Raw genomic sequence first — 20,494 nt, forward strand, 5'->3', positions numbered from 1 at the left:
AGTTGTTTAATTCTTACCCTAACTGCCTCCTACTTTAGTTTATAAATATTTACTTCTCTCTTACCTGCTGTTTTCATTGTCCTTGTATCCCATCTACCTTTTACTCTCAGTGTAGCTACAACTAAAAGTGATGTGATATATCTGTGGCCCCTCTATAAACATGTACATCCTGAAGTCTACCCAACAGTCTTTTATCTACCGATACATAATCCAATAAATTACTGTCATTTCGCCCTATGTCATATCTTGTATACTTATTTATCCTCTTTTTCTTAAAATATGTGTTACCTGTAATCAAACCCCTTTCTATACAAAGTTCAATCAATCATTTACACCTGGCACCCCAAACTTACCTACCACACCCTCTCTAAATGCTTCTCCTACTTTAGCATTTAGGTCCCCTACCACAGTTACTCTCTCACTTGGCTCAAAGGTTCCTACACACTCGCTTAACATCTCCCAAAATCTCACTCTCTTTTCTACACTCCTCTCTTCTCCAGGTGAATATGCACTTATTATGATCTACTTTTCACATCCGACCCTTATTTTAATCAACATAATCCCTGAATTTATATATTTATATTCCCTCTTCTCACTCCATAACTGATCCTTCAGCATTATTGCTACCCATTCCTTAGCTGTAACTCTCTCAGATACTCCTGACTTAATCCCATTTATTTTTCCCCACTGAAACTCGCCTACCCCTTTCAGCTTTGTTTCGCTTAGGTCTAGGACATCCAACTTCTTTTCATTCATAACATTAGCAATCATCTTTTTCTTATCATCCACACTACATCCATGCACATTCAAACTTCCCAATTTTATAGTTTTTCTTTTCCTTGTTTTTAGTAATTTGTACAGGAGTAAGGGTTACTAGCCCATTGCTCCCGGCATTTAGTCACCTCTTACGACACCCATAGCTAAATATATATCTTCCGTTCTATTAAATGAGACCAAGAAACCGTGAACACTGTAAAAACCATACAAAAATACACTGCAAAGTCGCTGTTTTAATCCCAAAACAGTCACATTTTTTTTCTCGTTATGCACTGCGTGCTGCAGGATTTGTTTTATTTGGTGCACACTTACCACATAGATGCATTCTCTCATATCTAGGCCCAAATTTACTCACAGCTTATCTTAGTGAGCTGAGCTTATGACATAGTAATACGGTTTGGACCCTGACCTCAAAGTCGTAGAATTATGGGATGGAACCTCGAAGTGTTAATAAAATAATAAATGAAATACAGTATATTATACTTATTTTTACTGCAAAAACATCATAACCAGTAACACAGTGCTTATTTAATGTGTTTCAGATTAAAATTTTAGAAGTTCAATTTTTATGAGATAAATATGTAAGGTATTTGCAAATACTATAAACTATATATTTAGTATACAGACTTTAATGTTGCCTTGAAGCTATGCCTGTCATTTATTGTTTTTCTGTTAAGTGTTGGTGAATTTAAGTAAAACTGAATACTGTTCATGAGACATGCTAATTGTGTTTTGTTTTATTGCAGGCATCATACTGTAGCCGTGACTGTAGAGAGAGTGCCTGGAATCAGTATCACGAAACTTTATGCTTGCGATCCTTCATGCCAGATCCCTCTCACCCTCTTGTAATGCTACAAGAAGCTTGGAAGTATGCCACATGTATTGTGTTGCTAATTACAATAATCTGTTTGCTGTGGTCTTTAGTGTTTTAATTTTGCAAAATAAGTTTTCTAAGCTTGTTAATTTCCTTTAATATTTAGCTTTGAAGAGGGGAATATTTTTTAAAATTTAAAGCTTCACGAGCTCTCAAAGAGAGTAATTATATCTTGACTCATGAAATCTTGATAACACAATTGCAAACAAAGCACAGAACAAGTGGAGGGTTGAACCCATGGCATGGGAGTCCTAAAATTCCCAGGCTGCTGGACCATCTGACTGTAATAAGATTCATCCTACTAGGTATATTTCTATATCATAGGGAGTCTCACCTGTTCTGTGATTTGATTTGATTAAATTAATTATATTTTCTCGCTGAAGCTAAATTTTCTTAAATTTCAGAAGCATAAATTGGTAGCTTTTTCTTTTATTTTTCATGCATTATCTTCAGATATTTTCACTTGCATTCTCCATGGGAAAGTGGAACAGAATTCTTCCTCTGTGAGCCATGCATGTTGTAAGAGGCGACTAAATGCTGGGAGCAAGAGGCTAGTAACCCCTTCTCCTGTATATATTACTAAAGTTAAAAAGAGAAACTTTTGTTTTTCTCTTTTGGGCCACCCCGCTTTGGTGGGATACGGCCGATGCGTTGAAAGAAAGAAAGATTTCACTTGCATTGCTATTTTATCAAATACTGTCTGTGAAATCATCACTTGTTGGCTTATGCCATTATCTACCTAACTTGGGAGATCTTCATACATTCCAGCACAGGCTTACCCCAGTTAATAATGAAGTTGCATTCTTGAAAACCTCAGTGTTAGGGTAAGCAGTATTTAACAGGGCATACTAGCTCATCAAATTGAGATAAATTTGGGTAGAAGAGTAATTTACTCAGAAACTTGGCTTGTAGGTTCTGTCTTGCATAGTAAATAACTCGTTTGAAAAATAGTTCAGTAATGCTTGCTGAATGTAGGTCAACATCTTGCTTTACCCTGGACTGAAGTTAGTGGTATGTGGCACCACTTGGCTATGCAAGTGACTACCCTCCTTCCCACCAAATATAATGTTATATAACATCAATTTTTGTTTTTTTTCAATGAACCAGCCATATCCTACCAAGACAGGGTGTTTTAAAACGAAAAATGAAAGTTTTTCTTTTTAAATTTAGTAATTTATACAAGAGAAGGCATTACTAGCCCCCTTGCTCCTGGCATTTTAGTCGCCTCTTGTGATACGCATTGCTTACGGAGGAAGAATTCTTTTCCACTTCCCCATGGAGATAAGGGGAAATAAAGAAGAACAAGATGGTCAACTTGTTGGAAAAAAAAAAAAAAAAAACTGTTAAGAAAATAGAAGAAAACCCAGACAGGTGTGTAAATATATATGTGTGTACACATGCATGTGTAGTGTAACCAAGGAAAATGAAAATGTTTATTTCCTTGCAAAGCTTACAGTGTATGGTTTACATATTATAAAATATTAATTAATCATGGGTGGTGAATGTTGCAACAAAAGGAAGGCTGGAGGCAGTGGAGATATCATGTCTGAGAGCAGTGTGTGGTGTGAATATAGTGCAGAGAATTCATAGTTTGGAAATTAGGAGGAGGTGCGGGATTACCAAAACTATTATCCAGAGGGCTGAGGAGAGGTGGTTGAGGTAGTCTGGACATGTAGAGAGGATGGAAGGAAATAGAATGACTTCAAGAGTGTATAAATCTGTAGTGGAGGGAAGGCAGGGTATTGGTTGGCCTAGGAAAGGTTGGAGGGAGGGGGTGAAGGAGGTTTTGTCTGCGAGGGGCTTGGAATTCCAGCAGACATGCATGAGCGTGTTAGATAGGAGCGAATGGAGACAAATGGTTTTTAGAACTTGACGTGCTGTTGGAGTGTGAGCAAGGTAACATTTATGAAGGGATTTAGGGAAACCGGCAGGCTGGACTTGAGTCCTGGAGATGGGAAGTACAGTGTCTGCACTCTGAAGGAGGGGGTGGTAATGTTGCAGTTTTATAACTGTAGTGTAAGGATGCCTCTGGCACGACAGTGATGGAACGACTGATGAAAGTTTTTCTTTTGCAGGCCACCCTGCCTTGGTGGGAGGCGGCCAGTGTGTTAATACTAAAAAAATAATAAATAATATTAACCCTTTCAGGGTCGCCAGGCCCTCTCTGAGACTTGTTCTCAGGGTCACCAAATTTAAAAAAAAAAAAAAAAAAATTTTTTCTTATGAAAAGAGAGAGAATCTTTTCCTGATTATAATGACACCAAAAGTATGAAATTTTATGGAAAACTTACGGAATTATGCTCTCGCGAAGTTAGCGGTCTCGACGATGTTTATGCATCGGCGATTTTGCCCACTTTGAGCCCTATTTTCGGCCAATTCCAGTGTACTAGTCGACAAAAATCATAGCTATTTCGCTAGAACTCCATTTTTTCTATCGAAAGAGTACAAGAAACCACCCATTTACCGATTTCAACTATCCAATAAAGTGGTCAGAATTTAGCAATTTTGCCAATTTCACACAAATTTCAAAAGATGACAATTTCCAAATAGGGTCCAGAATAAACAAGAAAGACATTCCTGGCACTAAAATAACATTTCCTCTGTTCATTAGTCATGTCCCCACACCCCTTTTACATTCTTTTGCTTTCCACTTTGAATTTTTATTCTCACAAAAAATAGAAGATTTACTGTTATGCAGACTACTGCATTAGTGTAGAAATGGTATAAATAATATCAACGCACTTGTGAAAGAATATTAGACTCATCAGTTGACATGTATTGGACGCGTAGCATGATTTGTTTACTTTTGAACTTTGGCAAAAATCAAAGATTTCTGCTACTTTGAGCTCAATTTCAAGTTACTTTTCATTGTGATACCAATCAAAATCATCTCAATTTCCATAATATGTCTTCCATTCTATAAAATGAGACCAGGAAAACTAGAATACCATCATAAATACCATACGAAAATACAGTGCAAAGTTGCTGTTTTAAACCAAAAACACTGTCAAAGTTTTTTTTTTTCTCATTACGCACTGTGTGCTGCAGGATTTTTTTTATACTGCGCACACTGACCACATAGACCCATTCTTTCATATGTAGGCCTACCAGCTTTCTCTCACTAGATTTGAGGGCGCTAGAATTTAGGCGTACTAGTACGTCAAAAACCCTGGTGCGTAAGCCGTACTAGTGCGTCCGAAACCCTGAATGGGTTAATTACAAGGAGGGCCTCTAGCATGCCTAGGCATTTTGGGCAGACTATTCCTAATTCTTACTCTATATTGACACAGGTTATGGAGCAGTACATTTTAATATACCTTATTGCATACTAGATAACTCATATTCATATTCATATAGTTTATTTGGACATGATACATAGTTGTACAATGGATTATAGTAGTTGGGTGTATATGCCAAAAGCCCCTTATATGCAGAGCATTATGGACAGGCTTAAAATTTACTTAAGATTAACAAGCAATGAAAGGTTCAGTGTTAAAAATTACAGTAAACAATTTACAATATGAAGTACAATTGAGTACAGTGGACCCCCGGTTAACGAACTTTTTTCATTCCAGTAGTATGTTCAGGTGCCAGTACTGACCGAATTTTTTCCCATAAGGAATATTGTGAAGTAGATTAGTCCATTTCAGACCCCCAAACATACACGTACAAACGCACTTACATAAATACACTTACATAATTGGTCGCATTTGGAGGTGATCGTTAAGCGGGGGTCCACTGTATTTGAAACAATGAAATTTGAACATATCGATACTGAAGCATTATCATTGTACAAATTTGTCACATTACAATGTATAACAAAAGATGATCATTTTCCTATATGTTGTCTTGAAGTTTTAAGATTCAAGTAATTGGGAGAATTATTGGTAATGTTAAATACTAAGTGTTGATTATTTAGTCCTGGGCGAGTAAGTGGTTTTTTAGAAGAGTTTTAAATTGATTTTCAGGCCTGGTTTCTTTAGTATGTTCTGGTAATGAATTCCAGATTTTGGGGCCCTTTATGTGCATAGAGTTTTTACAGTGTGATGTGGACACGGGGTACATCAAAAAGAGGTCTGTGTCTTGTGTTATGGTTGTGTGTACTGTTAAGGTTGGTGAGGAGAAATTTAAGTGGAGGATTTATGTTTGCATGTATTGTTCTATGTATGTAGTAGGCACATGAATAAGTGTGGATGTTCGTTATGGTGAGCAAATTTAGACTTCTGAATAGAGGTGGAGTATGCTGTTGCGGGTGGGAATTTATCATTCTGATTGCAGCCTTTTGCTGGGTTATTAGTGGCCTTAGGTGATTTGATGTTGTTAACCCCCATGCACAAATTCCATATGTGAGATAAGGGTAGATGAGTGAATGATACAGTGCAAGGAGAGCTGATTGTGGAACATAGTACCATATCTGTGATAGTATGCCTACTGTCTTTGAGATTTTCTTGGAAATTTGTTGTATATGTGTCTGGAATTTGAGGCTACTGTCTAGGTGGATTCCTAGGAATTTTCCCTCTGTGAGTCTTGTGATGGGTGATCCAGTTAGTGTTATGTTAAGTGGAACATTTGCAGCTCTGGTTCCAAACCGAATGAAATAGGTTTTGCCAATATTTAGGGTAAGTTTATTCATCATCATCCAGGTATATATTTTCTGCAATTGAGCATTGACTGTGTTGGCGAGTATGGCCGGGTTTGGGTGTGAGAAGACGTATGTAGTGTCATCTGCAAATAATATGGGCTTGAGTAGCTGTGATGCATTTGGTAGGTCATTGATGTAGATGAGAAAGAGGAGTGATCCTAGCACACTTCCCTGTGGGACTCTTACTGTGATTGGTTGTGTGGAAGAGTTTGCACCATTTGCGTACACGTATTGGCTTCTGTTACTAAGGTATGACTTTAGGTAGTTGATGGAGTGGCCTCTTATACCATAGTGTGTTAATTTAGTGTGCAGCAATTCATGGTCTACTGTATCAAAAGCTTTACGTAAGTCAATGAAAATTCTCAGTGGGACTTCTTTCTTCTCGAGAGCGGTATATATTAGCTCCAGAATGTGTATAACAGCATCATTTTTGCTTTTATTATTCCTGAATCCAAACTGACAGGGGTTTAGTATGTTGTTTGAGATGAGGGAGGAGTAGATCCGTCTATGAATTAATTTTTCAAAGATTTTAGAGACTAGTGGTAAGTTAGAAATTGGTCTATAGTTATTCAAATCGGCTTGATCACCTCCTTTGTGGATTGGGATAACCCTTGTGTTGCAACCCCTGAATGGGTTGCAGTGATTATGTATATATATAATTATTACCTTTTCATATAATTTTATATTGCTTATATTTGCGATAATAGCTAAATCGTAAATGTATTGCTTTATAATGTTATTTAACTTAGCTTCCTTTGGTTAGGTAGGATGTAACATATTATGTGCTCAGTTCAAGTCTTGATTGTCTAACTACTGTAATTATTGCTCTTTGCTCGTTATTTTGCCGGCTTCTGTTGCTGGGCAGTACTGTCCACGGAGCTATCACGTGATCGAGGGGGGGGGTGTCCTCACCTCGCCTGAAGTATTCAGTCTGGTTTAGACTCGCTTGGTGGTTGGACGTATCCCTGGCAAGAGCCTAAATCTCCCTTATTGGCACTTGTTGGAGGATCGTCTCTGTAGCTTTGTTAGTTCTGTAGAACTCTGTTCACAGAACATTGTATAGACTTAAGTGATTTTCGACGTTGTACTGAGGTTGTGTGTCGCATAGACACTCTAAACAACTCAGGTCCTGAGCTGTAGCTTCTGACCTAACTTGTACTGGTATCTGTGTATTATCACAGTCTGGGATTTTCTTATGCTGAACTTAGTTTCAGTAGTATGGGAGTTTTGTGACTTTTGTGGAGGATCTGCAGATGGTCCCTACTTAGTGTCGTTATATTATCTCCTTGTTTCTGATTCTGTGTCGCAGTTGCTTGTTATATTGCTGTTCGGCTTATCAGTCGTTTTATTGTTCAAGCAGACTGTTCTGATTGCCAGTTGGTCAAGAACTTAGTTTATTTGAGGACTTTGTCAGTCACTTGTTTAAGTCTAGTCGGGTTGTGAGACATAGTGAACTACTTAGAGCACTTACACATACACACAAACTTACTTGTACATATTTGGAATATCTTATTAAATATTAATGTACCAGACGGTACTTAAGAATTATAAATGTGATATGTGCTTTCAGCACAATAATATTGTACACGAGAGAAGTGATATTATTTTAATTACTGTGATTAATTTAATTTAATTTGATATACGCCTAGACAACTTAATGACTAATAAATTTATTAAATTTTATTTTCTCTAGTTAGTAGCCTACCAGTTGTAATCCTGAAGCACTATTGAATTCTAATGGATAATTGGACAAGGATACTGACTACTTGTTACGAAAACCCAGTAACAGGCTGGATGCTAGAAGGGCAGTCCTTTCTAGTATTCACTGGAGATCTCTAAGCTTTTAGAATCACGTTTTTTGCTATTTTGAGAACTGCTGGGAAGGTGGAGGATTCACTGGATTTATCAAAGAGTGTTGCAGTAATTGGTGACAGTACTTGTGAAACGTTTTTGTACATAAAAGTAGGCAAGTTGTTTATGTCTCCTGCCTTGTTCTTAAGGTTGTTGATGATGAGCGAGACCTCTGTTGGGTTGGTTGGGTCTTGGAATAGTGTATGCGGGTAGGTGCCTGTGAGATAGTCTGATGGACGAGTGTTTGAGTTTGGGATTTTGCTTACTAGATTCTTTCCTATGGTGAAGAAGAAAACATTGAGTCTGTTTGCTGTTTTAGTTGGTGGGAGTAGGGGTTTGTCTGATTTTGTTAATTTGATTGTTTTGTTTTTGGATATCCTTTTAGTTCCTAGAATTTCAGATAGGGTTTTTCAGGTCTTTTTTATATCACCTTTGATGTTTTGTAATGTGTTTTCATAATACAATTTTTTAGACCTTCTTATCAGGCTGGTAAGGGCTGATAAGTAACGTTTAGACTGGTCTCTAGTTATTTGACCCATTCTGTACTGTTTTTCAGATTGGTGCTTCGTGTTAATGGATTTGAGGATGGTGGGTGTTAGCTAGGGACTATTTAGTCTCTGCTGTGAGCTGTTTAGTTTTTTTAGGGCAATGCTTATTATAGAGGTAGTGGGTTCTTTTTATAAAATTATTGATACATTCATTAGTGTCTGTATATGTTGTAAGCTCATTGTGCCAGTCAACATTATTCTTTGCTGCTATAAAGTTATTTTCAGCTGTTTCATTATGCAGTCTGAAGGTAACTTTAGTAGTGTCTTGGGGCAGTTTACCTAGGTTGGTTATGAGAAAGGTAGGGTAGTGGTCTGTGGTGTTGTCTGTGATTATGCCTGATTTTAAAGGGGATATGATGTTAGTCCAGATGTGGTCCAATAAAGAGATACTATCCTGGGAGATTCTTGTAGGTTTTGATATTGTTGATAGCAACAAGCAGTTGTTCATAGTGTTTGTGAATTCAGTTACTTGTGGGCCCTGGTCATGCAGTAGATTTATGTTGAAATTTCCTGTTAGTAGTAGGTGGTCTTCGTTCATATGTGCATCAGTTATCAAAATCCGTAATTTTTCACTAAAGTGGTAAATGTTTGACTGGTGTACTCTGTAGATGTTTATGACTGTGAGGGGTTTTGGCAGGTCTTTTGATTTAAATTTAGCTATAATATATTCACCATGCTCGTTCCTTGTGCAAGAATTATTGATACAGTCAAGTTGTTTTGAGTAGTATATAGCTGTTCCACCCCCTTGCTGGTCTGTCTTACAGTTGTGTATAGCTGTGTATCCAGGAATGGCATAGACACCTGTAATGTCAGGCTTTAACCAAGTTTCTGTGAGTGTGATGATTGACATACTGGAATTAAGGGAACTGAGTAATGCTGTGAGGTCATCGTAATGTTTGCTCAAGGATCTGACATTGTAATTAAAGACAGTTATGCTATTGTTAGCTCTGAGTAATGTCTTAGCTTGGTCTGCTGTATAATAATTACAGTTGCTGTTTGATCGTGTAAGTCATTTAATAAAAGGTTAAAATCTGGATCACTGTTTGTAAACATAAAAATGAGAGTGACTAACAACTAGGTTTTTGAATAAGCATTGTGTTGAACTTAATAATTAGGATACTTAACTAATTTATCTTGCCAGCTGATGGATTATTACACTAGTTTTTTGAAAAAACAAATACAGAATTACAGTTTCCTCTTTATAAGGAACAGGTATGATGAATTAATATTGAACTGTTATAATTTTAGGGTTTAACAAAGGTGTTGATTTTGAATAGATGTTTACTGAACACAGTAAAATGAAATAAGAGAAACAGAAGAGTATGATACTAAATTACATAAGTAATTATAAAATACAAGGATTCTAATTCTTATTATGGCACAAGTTTGACAATATAATATTACACTAGTTATCAGTTCTATAATCTTAGTTTACAGTAGTAAGCAAGTAATGGTATATGAAAATTAAAAAAAAAAATAAAATAAAAGAGCAAAATATAGAGGATATAGTGATCAGTGTACAAAAGTAAAACTGACTGGTAGTAAATATGGTGTTTAATAAAATTTTAGTAAGTAATAATGATTACAAAAAAAATATTTAGTAAAAAAAATAAAAAGAAAAAAATGTTTATTTCATGTATTAAATTTTTATGAACAGTTATTTGGATTCACTATTGCACTGGTAGATATACTAGAGCTTATTTGGCAGTACAAGGTATCTAAGAGTAAAGGACTACACTAAGATAATAAATGTGGTATTAAAACAGGTAATGGCAATTAAACAAGTAATGGTAATTAAAATAATATGTCAAAAATGTTGAAGTGATTAATTAAATTTATATTAATGAGGTAGTACAAAACATATAACAATATTACAATTAGTAAATTTAGTAATGGGAATGGTTAAGCCTTGGCATGATACACCGTTTCTGTTAACTCTTTGACTGTTTCGGCTGTTTATATACATCTTACGAGCCAGTGTTTCGGACGTATATATACTCAATAATTCTAGCAGCTTCAAATAAAGCAGGAGAAAGCTGGTAGCCCCACATGTGAAAGAATGGGTCTGTGTGGTCAGTGTGAACTGTATAAAAAAAAATCCTGCAGCACGCAGTGCATAATGAGAAAAAAAACTCTGACTGTGTTTTCGGATTAAAATGCCGACTTTGAGGTGTATTTTCATATAGTATTTATGGATGTATGTATTCTCGTTTTTTTGGTCTCATTTGATAGAATGGAAAACATATTACAGAAACAGATATGATTGTTATTAGTTTCATGATAAAAACGACCTTGAAACTGAGCTCAAAGTAGCGGAAATGTTCAATTTTTACCAATGTTCAAGAGTAAGCAAATCACACCACACGTCCAATACATGTCATCTGGGGAGTCTAATATTCTTTCACTAGTGCACTGATATTATTTATACCATTTTTAAAATAATGCAGTAGTCTGCATAAGAGTAAATCTTTTATTTTTTGTGTTTACCTGGAGAGTTTACCTGGAGAGAGTTCTGGGGGTCAACGCCCCCGCGGCCCAGTCTGCGACCAGGCCTCCTGGTGGATCAGAGCCTGATCAACCAGGCTTTTGCTGCTGGCTGCATGCAAACCAACGTACGAGCCACAGCCCGGCTGGTCAGGAACCGACTTTAGGTGCTTGTCCAGTGCCAGCTTGAAGACTGCCAGGGGTCTGTTGGTAATCCCCCTTACGTATGCTGGGAGGCAGTTGAACAGTCTCGGGCCCCTGACACTTATTGTATGGTCTCTTAACGTGCTAGTGACACCCCTGCTTTTCATTGGGGGGATGTTGCATCGTCTGCCAAGTCTTTTGCTTTCATAGTGAGTGATTTTCGTGTGCAAGTTCGGTACTAGTCCCTCTAGGATTTTCCAGGTGTATATAATCATGTATCTCTCCCTCCTGCGTTCCAGGGAATACAGGTTTAGGAACCTCAAGTGCTCCCAATAATTGAGGTGTTTTATCTCTGTTATGCGCGCCATGAAGGTTCTCTGTACATTTTCTAGGTCAGCAATTTCACCTGCCTTGAAAGGTGCTGTTAGTGTGCAGCAATATTCCAGCCTAGATAGAACAAGTGACCTGAAGAGTGTCATCATGGGCTTGGCCTCCCTAGTTTTGAAGGTTCTCATTATCCATCCTGTCATTTTTCTAGCAGATGCGATTGATACAATGTTATGGTCCTTGAAGGTGAGATCCTCCGACATGATCACTCCCAGGTCTTTGACGTTGGTGTTTCGCTCTATTTTGTGGCCAAAATCAAAATAGAAAGCAAGAGTAATATAAGAGGGGCCTGGAGACATGACTAATGAACAGAGGATATGTTATTTTAGTGCCAAGAATGTCTGCATTGTTTATTCTGGACCCTATTTTGAAATTGGCATCTTTTTTAATTTGTGTGAAATTGGCCAAATTGCCAATTTCTGACCACTATTGGGTAGTTGAAATCAGTAAATGGGCAGTTTCTTGTACTCACTTGATAGAAAAAATGGAGTTCTAAAGAAACAGCTGAGTTTGGTCGACTGGAACAATGCAATTGGCCAAAAATAGGGCTCAAAGTTGGTTAAATTGCCGGTGTATATACATGTATTACCAAGATCGCTCACTTCGTGGGAGCGTAATTCTGTAAGTTTTTGATCAAATTTCATACTTTTGGTGTCATTAGCATTGGGAAAAGATTCTCTATCATTTCATAAGAAAAAATAATTTTTTTTTCCAAAAATTTTGCAACATAGAATGACAGTTTCAGAAATGGGCTTGTGACAGTCAAAGGGTTAAAGCTTCTATATTGGGAGAGTGTCTTAGGCAAACTTATGGCTAACTTAAGATTTGTTAGGCAATAGCTATATTAGGAATTTTATGTTTACAGGTTTTTGGGTGAGTGTAAGTGTAAATTAGGGGGAATCACAGATATCGAGAGTAAATCTATTTTGTGTTGGATGTGTGCATGATACAAAAAAAAAGAGAATAGGTGGTTTTTGCATAGCTGATGATGGGGTGTGTTAGGGAGATAAGATGTTTTTTAACGGTAATTTTGAAAATGGTGGTTGAGTCTGCAGTTCTAGAGTTTTCAGGCAGGGAGTTCCAGATTTTAGGCCCTTTTATGTACATTAAATTTTTGTTGAGATTTAGCCGGACACAGGGAATGTCATTTAGATTTTTGTGTTTGGTATTGTGTCTGTGGATCCTGTTGCAACAATCAAGAAAGTGTTTTAGTTCAGGGTTGATGTTAGAATTTATGGTTCTGCAAATGTAGGTTGCACAGTATTAGGTGTGAATATTCTGTACAGTTTAGGTCTTTGAAGAGTAGGAGGGGCAGGGGGTGTTGTCTAGCATTGGATTGTGTGATAATTCTTTCTGTGGCTTTTTGTTGGGTTATTATTGGCTTTGGGTGGGTGGCTGCTCTTGATTCCCAGGCACAGATAGCACAGATAGGGATAGATGAGTGAATAATATAGTGTGAATAGGGCTGATTGTGGTACATAGTAATGTATCTTGGAGAGGATCCCAACTGTTTTGGAAACATTTTTTTTGTTATGTGTTGGATATGGGTATTGAATTTCAGGTTGCTGTTGCAGTGCAAGCCCAGGAATTTGCCCTCATTATGTTTAGCAGTAAGAGTGTTGCCAATCATAATGTTCAGCTGCTCTGTTCCTGAACATAATATAGAATGTTTTGTCAGTATTAAGTGTAAGTTTATTAGCAGTCATCCAGCTCTTCATTAACAATGGTGTTGAGTGAGACAAGATTTGGGTGAGAGATGACATAAGTTGTGTTGTCAGCAAAGAGAATAGGTTTCAGGTGTTGTGATACATTAGGAAGATTATTGATGTATAAGAGGAAGAGCAGGGGATCAAGGTCACTTCCCTGTGGCAGTCCAGTATCCAGTGGTCTTGTTGATGAGGTTGTGTCCTTAATAGAGATGTATTGATGCCTGTTAATAAGGTAGTATTTGAAATATGTTAAGTGTGTGGCCTCTTATACCATAATGATCAAGTTTGTGGAGTAGGATGCTGTGGTCTACTGTATCAAAAGCTCTCCTAAGGTTGATAAAGAGTCCTAATGGATATTCATTTTTTCCAGTGCTGTGTAAAGCAAGTCTAGCATTTTTACAATTGCGTCGTTTGTGCTTTTGCTTTTCCTGAAGCCAAATTGGCAGGGGTTGAGGATGCATTGCACTGCTATAAAGGAATATAATCTCTTGTGCAAAAATTTCTCAAAGATTTTGGATAGCAATGGTAAGTTTGATATTGGCCTGTAGTTGTTTACATCTGTGGGGTCACCACCTTTGTGTGTTGGTGTAACCCTTGCTATCTTGAGTAGTATCAGGAACATGCTAGTTTCTAGTCATTTGTTAGAGAGTAATGAAATAGCAGGTGAAAGGACATGAGCTGCTCGTTTGCACAATAATGGTGGGACTTGAGTCAGATTTCCTGATTTTTTTTTAAGTGACTTAATAATCGTGGTGACTTCAGTGGGTTTGGTTGGTGCAAGATGGAAGGAGATTGTGAAATTCTCATCTAAGTAATCACTTGCTCGGGTGTTTGTACCTGGGATTTTACTGGTGAGGTTTGATCCTATGATTGAGAAAAAGTCATTTATCTTGTTAACTGTATCAATAGGCTGTAGCTGTGTTTCATTCGGTTTAGTTGGGACAATATCCCTAGTTTTTTCAGTTCATGAGTGTCCAGAATCTGAGTGTGTGTCTTCCAGGTCTTTTTTATATCTCCTCTTGTTTCGGTGAATCTATTGGAAGTAGAAGTAAGAAGATAGGAAGTAGAAGTAAGAAGATACACCTGTTATCCTGTAAATAAATGTGTGTTATCCTGTGCGTTTATGAAACAAAAAAGAACCCAGGAATCGTACAATCATGTAAAATAATTACAGGTTTCTGTTCTATGCTTACTTGGCTGGATGGTACCACCTCCCTGGGTGATTGCTGTCTACCACCGTACTACCTAGGATCAAATTTTGTGTCTTAGATTATTATCTGCATCTTAGTATTTATGTAAATGCATTCCTTATCACTTGCTAGCCTCGAATGCCAGCTAATTTGATAATAGAGGCAGAAAATTGATAGTGATTGGTGCTGCTCAAGCACTGACTGGAGTCCTTGCCCTCCTCCCGCCAAGCATAATACTTCATAAAATTACCCAGTTAAATCCTATAAATGTCAAAATAGGATCAAACAGAAGCACATATGGATCAACATTTAATTAAAATTACAATTGTGCTATACATTTAATCCTATTTATACAGCAGAATTGTACGTCATGGCTTAATGTTGAAAGTTCATTAAGTTTGGGTGTTTGTGGGTGGTAGATAGTTGAGATCATCACCTATCTGCCTACTGTTCAGTTTGGATCACAGTTTGAAATCATCATTATGGCTGATTATGCATATTTGAAAGTCTGACATCTTCTGCAGAGTGAATTCACTCAGTGGCTGGTGTAATTCCATTAAGTGAATAATCACTGTCTTTTAACACTTTGCTGTATGTAGCCTTGATTTTTTTATTTCTGTTGTTTTTATTCATTATATAAAAGGGTGAGCCTATGTTCCAGCAGTGTTTCCTCTATATAACTTTCTCAGTGTCTTCAAGTCCAGCTTGTTTGGCAAACTGCATGATGTTCCTCTGTTTCATTGAAAACATTGTAAGTAGTTGTGTGTACTTTTAAGTGAAAGAGTTTTCCACATACTGTTCATTGTTATTGATGTGATTTTCTTCTACAAATGACTGATATTGTTAGTGGCATCCAACATAATGTAATTTTGACAAATTATTATCCTTGCCAACTTTTTGTTGGAGGAGTTGAGAATGTTGTATTGGCTGAATCATCAGCATCGAGTGCTTGGGAAAAACTATATCATAATTTGTTTGTTAAAGTCTCTCAGGTGAACTAGATGACAAATTTATCTAACAGAAGCATTGCTTTGTCCAGAAATGGATAGTAAATCATTCTTGAAACAAATTATTCATCATTCAATCTCGTCTGTTTGAACACCATACTACTGTACTAGGAACAGGTTGTTTGAACACCATACTACTGTACTAGGAACAGGTTGTTTGAACACCATACTACTGTACTAGGAACAGGTTGTTTGAACACCATACTACTGTACTAGGAAAAGGCTATGATAACCTCTAGATCAGCATGGCCCAGGGTCAGGCTCTAGGAGTAGGGAAATTATTGAAACTCAAAAAAGGTATAAGCATAAAAAAATCCTTCAAGATTGATGGTTGAGATGAAAGGAATGGTCTATCAGCATGTCACTGAAGGAGAAAGAATGAGAAGGGGATCATGAAATACAAAATACTCTAGACCCTAGAGTCTAGGGCACTGACAGGATGGATGAGGATAGGCTTTTAACCAGGGTTGTAACAAGAGCAGGAAAGCCAACATCAAAATTACACACTCAAGTGAGTCACAAGGATACCAGAAAACACTGCTTTTTCATGTTGGTTGAAAACTGCTACACTTTAGATAGGGTGCCTTGGTGCTGGTGAAGGGCTCTTGTTCCAAGGAACTGGAAATACCCTTTCCTTCCTTGGATCAAAGCTGAGAACCTCCCAGTCCCCAAGCACTACAGAATCCCTATGGTTGAAAGTAAAGAGGAGGAACCTGGAGCCAGGGCTCGCCTCCTCTTCCCCATCCACAAACTCAAATAGGTAATTACAGGGAGGGCACTTTTGTTGACACTCTTCATAGTCTGAGATTTCAGCTTTGTATATTAACATGACGTAAGCTTGAAGTCTTGAGTTGTTTTGCCACCCAAGAAGTATAAGATGGTTCTTGGCTGTGGCTGTCTTAAAACAGCCAAGCCTGGCTCCAAGTTGGGCTGCAAGAGAAGGAAGACTATTGAAATTGGTCATAGTTATATCACAGAGTCTGGAGGTAGTTGAGGGACTGTTTCCCTTGATGGCCTGTTACTACTCCAGTGGATATGGAGGGGCTTAAAGGATTACCATGGAATGAAGTAGGAGACATTATAGAAGCAATATTGCCAAGCTGACCTTTGACTGCCAGAGCTTCCAGCCTCAGTTTATAAAGTAAGACAGGGCTTACAAGTGTGGGAATTAATCCCAACACTTAACAATGCAGACATTGCTGGCAATTTGGCCATCCTACCAGGTATTGTAGATCACTGGCAGAATGCATAGTCTGCAGAGCTGTTGATCATAATATGCCATCATGCAGCCAACCACCCACTTACCTTAACTGTGGAGCTCACCCTGCATATTCCCACTATTGCCCAGTTTTCTTACCTGCTTACACAATTCTCGATCTCAGGAAAAAGGAAGGCCTATCGTAAGCTATGACAGAAACTCAATTGCGTCTCCAAAGAAGACTTTCTTGGCTCTGTTAATCCAGGGCTGCTTGGCACCCATGGGTCCCTGGTGCATCCTCTCCCATAGTCACCTGTGTCAACCCCTTATGAAGTCCTTACCTCTGACATTCTTATCTTTGCACCTCCTGTTCTTCCTACTTCATTCTCTTTCGTTTCTCATGCTTCTTTCCCTACACAGGCTTCCCCAACTGGGCTTTTAACTCAACCCAAAACTCCTTTAGTCACCAAAACTAACTCCTTACCAACCTGTTATTCCTTAACTTTTCCTACCTCTGTGTCTTATCATCTTACCTCTTCCAACTTGTATAATAGTAACAGAAATCCATGCACCTAACATATTGCCACTCCTCCATCCCCATCCAGGTTCCTTCATCTCTAGGCTCCACGATCCTCTCACTATCTCATTCCATTTTTATCAGATACCAATGTCTCTCCACTCTCTACTTCATCTACTTTTTCCAACTCTTGTGCTATGCCATCTACTATATCATTATCTATAGAATCACTTGCAGCCATCTTTCTTCTTTCAACAAACTGACCATATCCCACCAACGCAGGGTGGCCCAAAAAGAAAGAAAAAATAGTTTCTCTTTTTAACTTTAGAAGGGGTTACTAGCCCCTTGCTCCTGGCATCTTAGCTGCCTCTTATGACACACATGGCTTACAGAGGATAAGAGGAAATAAACCATAACAAGAACTAGTAAGAAAACAGAAGAAAACCCAGAGGGGTATGTATGTATATGCTTGTATATGCATGTGTAGTGTGACCTAAGTGTAAGTAGAAGTAGCAAGACATACCTGAAATCGTGCATGTTTATGAGACAGAAAAAAGACAACAGCAATCCTACCATCATGTAAAACAATTACAGGCTTCCATTTTACACTCACTTGGCAGGACAGCAGTACGTCCTTGGGCGGTTGCTGTCTACCAACCTACTACCTGTATGATGGAATTTTTTTTTTTTAAGAAGTTGGCTGTCTCCCACCTAGGCAGGGTGACCCAAAAAGAAAGAAAATCCCCAAAAAGAATATACTTAATCATCATTCAACACTTTCACCTCACTCATACATAATCACTGTTTTTGCAGAGGTGCCCAGAACACAACAGTTTAGAAGCATATACATATAAAAATACACAACATATCCCTCCAAACTGCCAATATCCCAAAACCCCTCTTTTAAAGTGCAGGCATTGTACTTCCCATTTCCAGTACTCAAGTCCGGCTGTATAAAAATAACTGGTTTCCCTGAATCCCTTCAATAATATTACCCTGCTCACACTCCAACAGCTCGTCAGGTCCCAAATACCATTCGTCTCCATTCACCCCTATCTAACACGCTCAAGCATGCTTTCTTGAAGTCCAAGCCCCTCGCCCACAAATCCTCCTTTACCCCCTCCCTCCAACCTTTTTGAGGACGACCCCTACCCCGCCTTCTTTCCCCTACAGATTTATACGCTCTCAATGTCATTCTTCTTTGATCCATTCTCTCTAAATGACCAGACCACCTCAACAAACCCTCTTCAGCCCTCTGACTAATACTTTTATTAACTCCACACTTTCTCCTAATTTCCACACTTCGAATTCTCTGCATAATATTTACACCACACTTTGCCCTTAGACAGGACATTTCCACCGCCTCCAATCGCCTCCTCGCTGCTGCATTTATAACCCCAGCTTCACACCCATATAAGAGTGTTGGTACCACTATACTTTCATACATTCCCTTCTTTGCCTGCATAGATAATGTTTTTTGTCTCCACATATGCCTCAATGCACCACTCACCTTTTTTCCTTCATCAATTCTATGATTAACCTCATCCTTCATAAATCCATCCACTGACATGTTAACTCCCAAATATCTGAAAACATTCACTTCTTCCATACTCCTCCTCTCCAATTTGATATCCAATTTTTCTTTATCTGAATCATTTGATACCCTCATCACCTTACTCTTTTCTATGTTCACTTTCAACTTTCTACCTTTACACACACTCCCAAACTCATACACTAACTTTTGCAACTTTTCTTTAGAATCTCCTATAAGTACAGTATCATCAGCAAAAAGTAACTGTGTCAATTCCCATTTTGTATTTGATTCCCCATAATTTAATCCCACCCCTCTCCCCAACATCCTAGCATTTACTTCTTTTACAACCCCATCTATAAATATATTAAACAACCATGGTGACATTACACATCCCTGTCTAAGACCCATCTTTACTGGGAAGTAGTCTCCCTCTCTTCTACACACCCTAACCTCACTATCCTCATAAAAACTCTTTACAGTATTTAGTATCTTTCTACTTATTCCACATACTTGCAGCATCTGCCACATTGCTCCCCTATCCACTCTATCATATGCCTTTTCTAAATCCATAGATGCAATGAAAACTTCCCTACCTTTATCTAAATACTGTTCACATATATGCTTCACTGTTAACACTTGATCTACACATCCCCTACCTACTCTAAAACCTCCTTACTCATCCGCAATCCTACATTCTGTCTTCCCGTACACTTTTTAACATTTCTGTCGTGATTCCATCAGTTCCGGCTGCTTTACCCCTTTCATTTTACATAAATGCCTCACGCACCTCCCCCACACTCACATCCTGCTCTTCTTCACTCTTAAAAGATGGTATACCTCCCTGGCCAGCGCATGAAATTACCGCCTCCCTTTCTTTGTTGACGTTTAAAAGTTCCTCAAAATATTGCCACCATCTACCCAATACCTCCATCTCCCCACCTACTAACTCCTCTACTCTGTTTTTAACTGACAAATCCATTCATTCGCTAGGCTTTCTTAACTTGTTTGTCTCACTCCAAATTTTTTTTCTTATTTTCATCAAAATTTCTTGACAGTGCCTCTCCCACTCTATCATCTGCTCTCCTTTTACACTCTCTCACCACTCTCTTCACCTTTCTTTTGCTCTCCATATACTCTGCTCTTCTTATAACACTTCTGCTTTTGTAAAAACCTCTCATAAGCTACCTTTTTCTCTTTTATCACACCCTTTACTTCATCATTCTGCCAATCACTCCTCCTTCCTCCTACATCTATCTTCCTATAGCCACAAACTTCTGCCCCACATTCTAATACTGCATTTTTAAAACTATTCCAACCCTCTTCAACCCCCCCCCCCCCAACTACTCATACTTGCACCAGTCCACCTTTCTGCCAATAGTTGCTTATATCTCACCCGAGCTTCTTCCTCCCTTAGTTTATACACTTTCACCTCTCTTTTACTTGTTGTTGCCATTTTCCCTTTGTCCCATCTACCTCTTACTCTAACTGGAGCTACAACTAAATAATGATGGAAATATATGTTTTAATTATTTATTTTCTTATAACAGATAAGATAGAAATTTGTAAATATTTTATACTCAAATATGCTGCTGCTAATATAACTCTTATAGGGCTTAGCTCCTAGGCCTTCTG

General features: G+C 38.0%; 1 protein-coding gene across 9 annotated transcripts in view; it reads left to right on the plus strand.

The window, feature by feature from the left end:
- The window catches only part of Smyd5 (SET and MYND domain containing, class 5), a 182,264-nt gene that overhangs the window by 82,419 nt on the left and 79,351 nt on the right, over positions 1-20,494 (plus strand). For all 9 annotated transcript variants that reach the window (XR_008407784.2, XM_053783534.2, XM_053783614.2 and 6 more), the window contains one exon: positions 1,524-1,645. Coding sequence is in view for 8 of the 9 variants with exons in the window: in XM_053783534.2 (XP_053639509.1) it covers positions 1,524-1,645 (122 nt within the window). In the remaining variant the exon portion in view is untranslated. The remainder of the gene's footprint in view (positions 1-1,523; positions 1,646-20,494) is intronic.

Source organism: Cherax quadricarinatus, chromosome 2, assembly GCF_038502225.1.
Source record: "Cherax quadricarinatus isolate ZL_2023a chromosome 2, ASM3850222v1, whole genome shotgun sequence".
NCBI lineage: Eukaryota > Metazoa > Arthropoda > Malacostraca > Decapoda > Parastacidae > Cherax > Cherax quadricarinatus.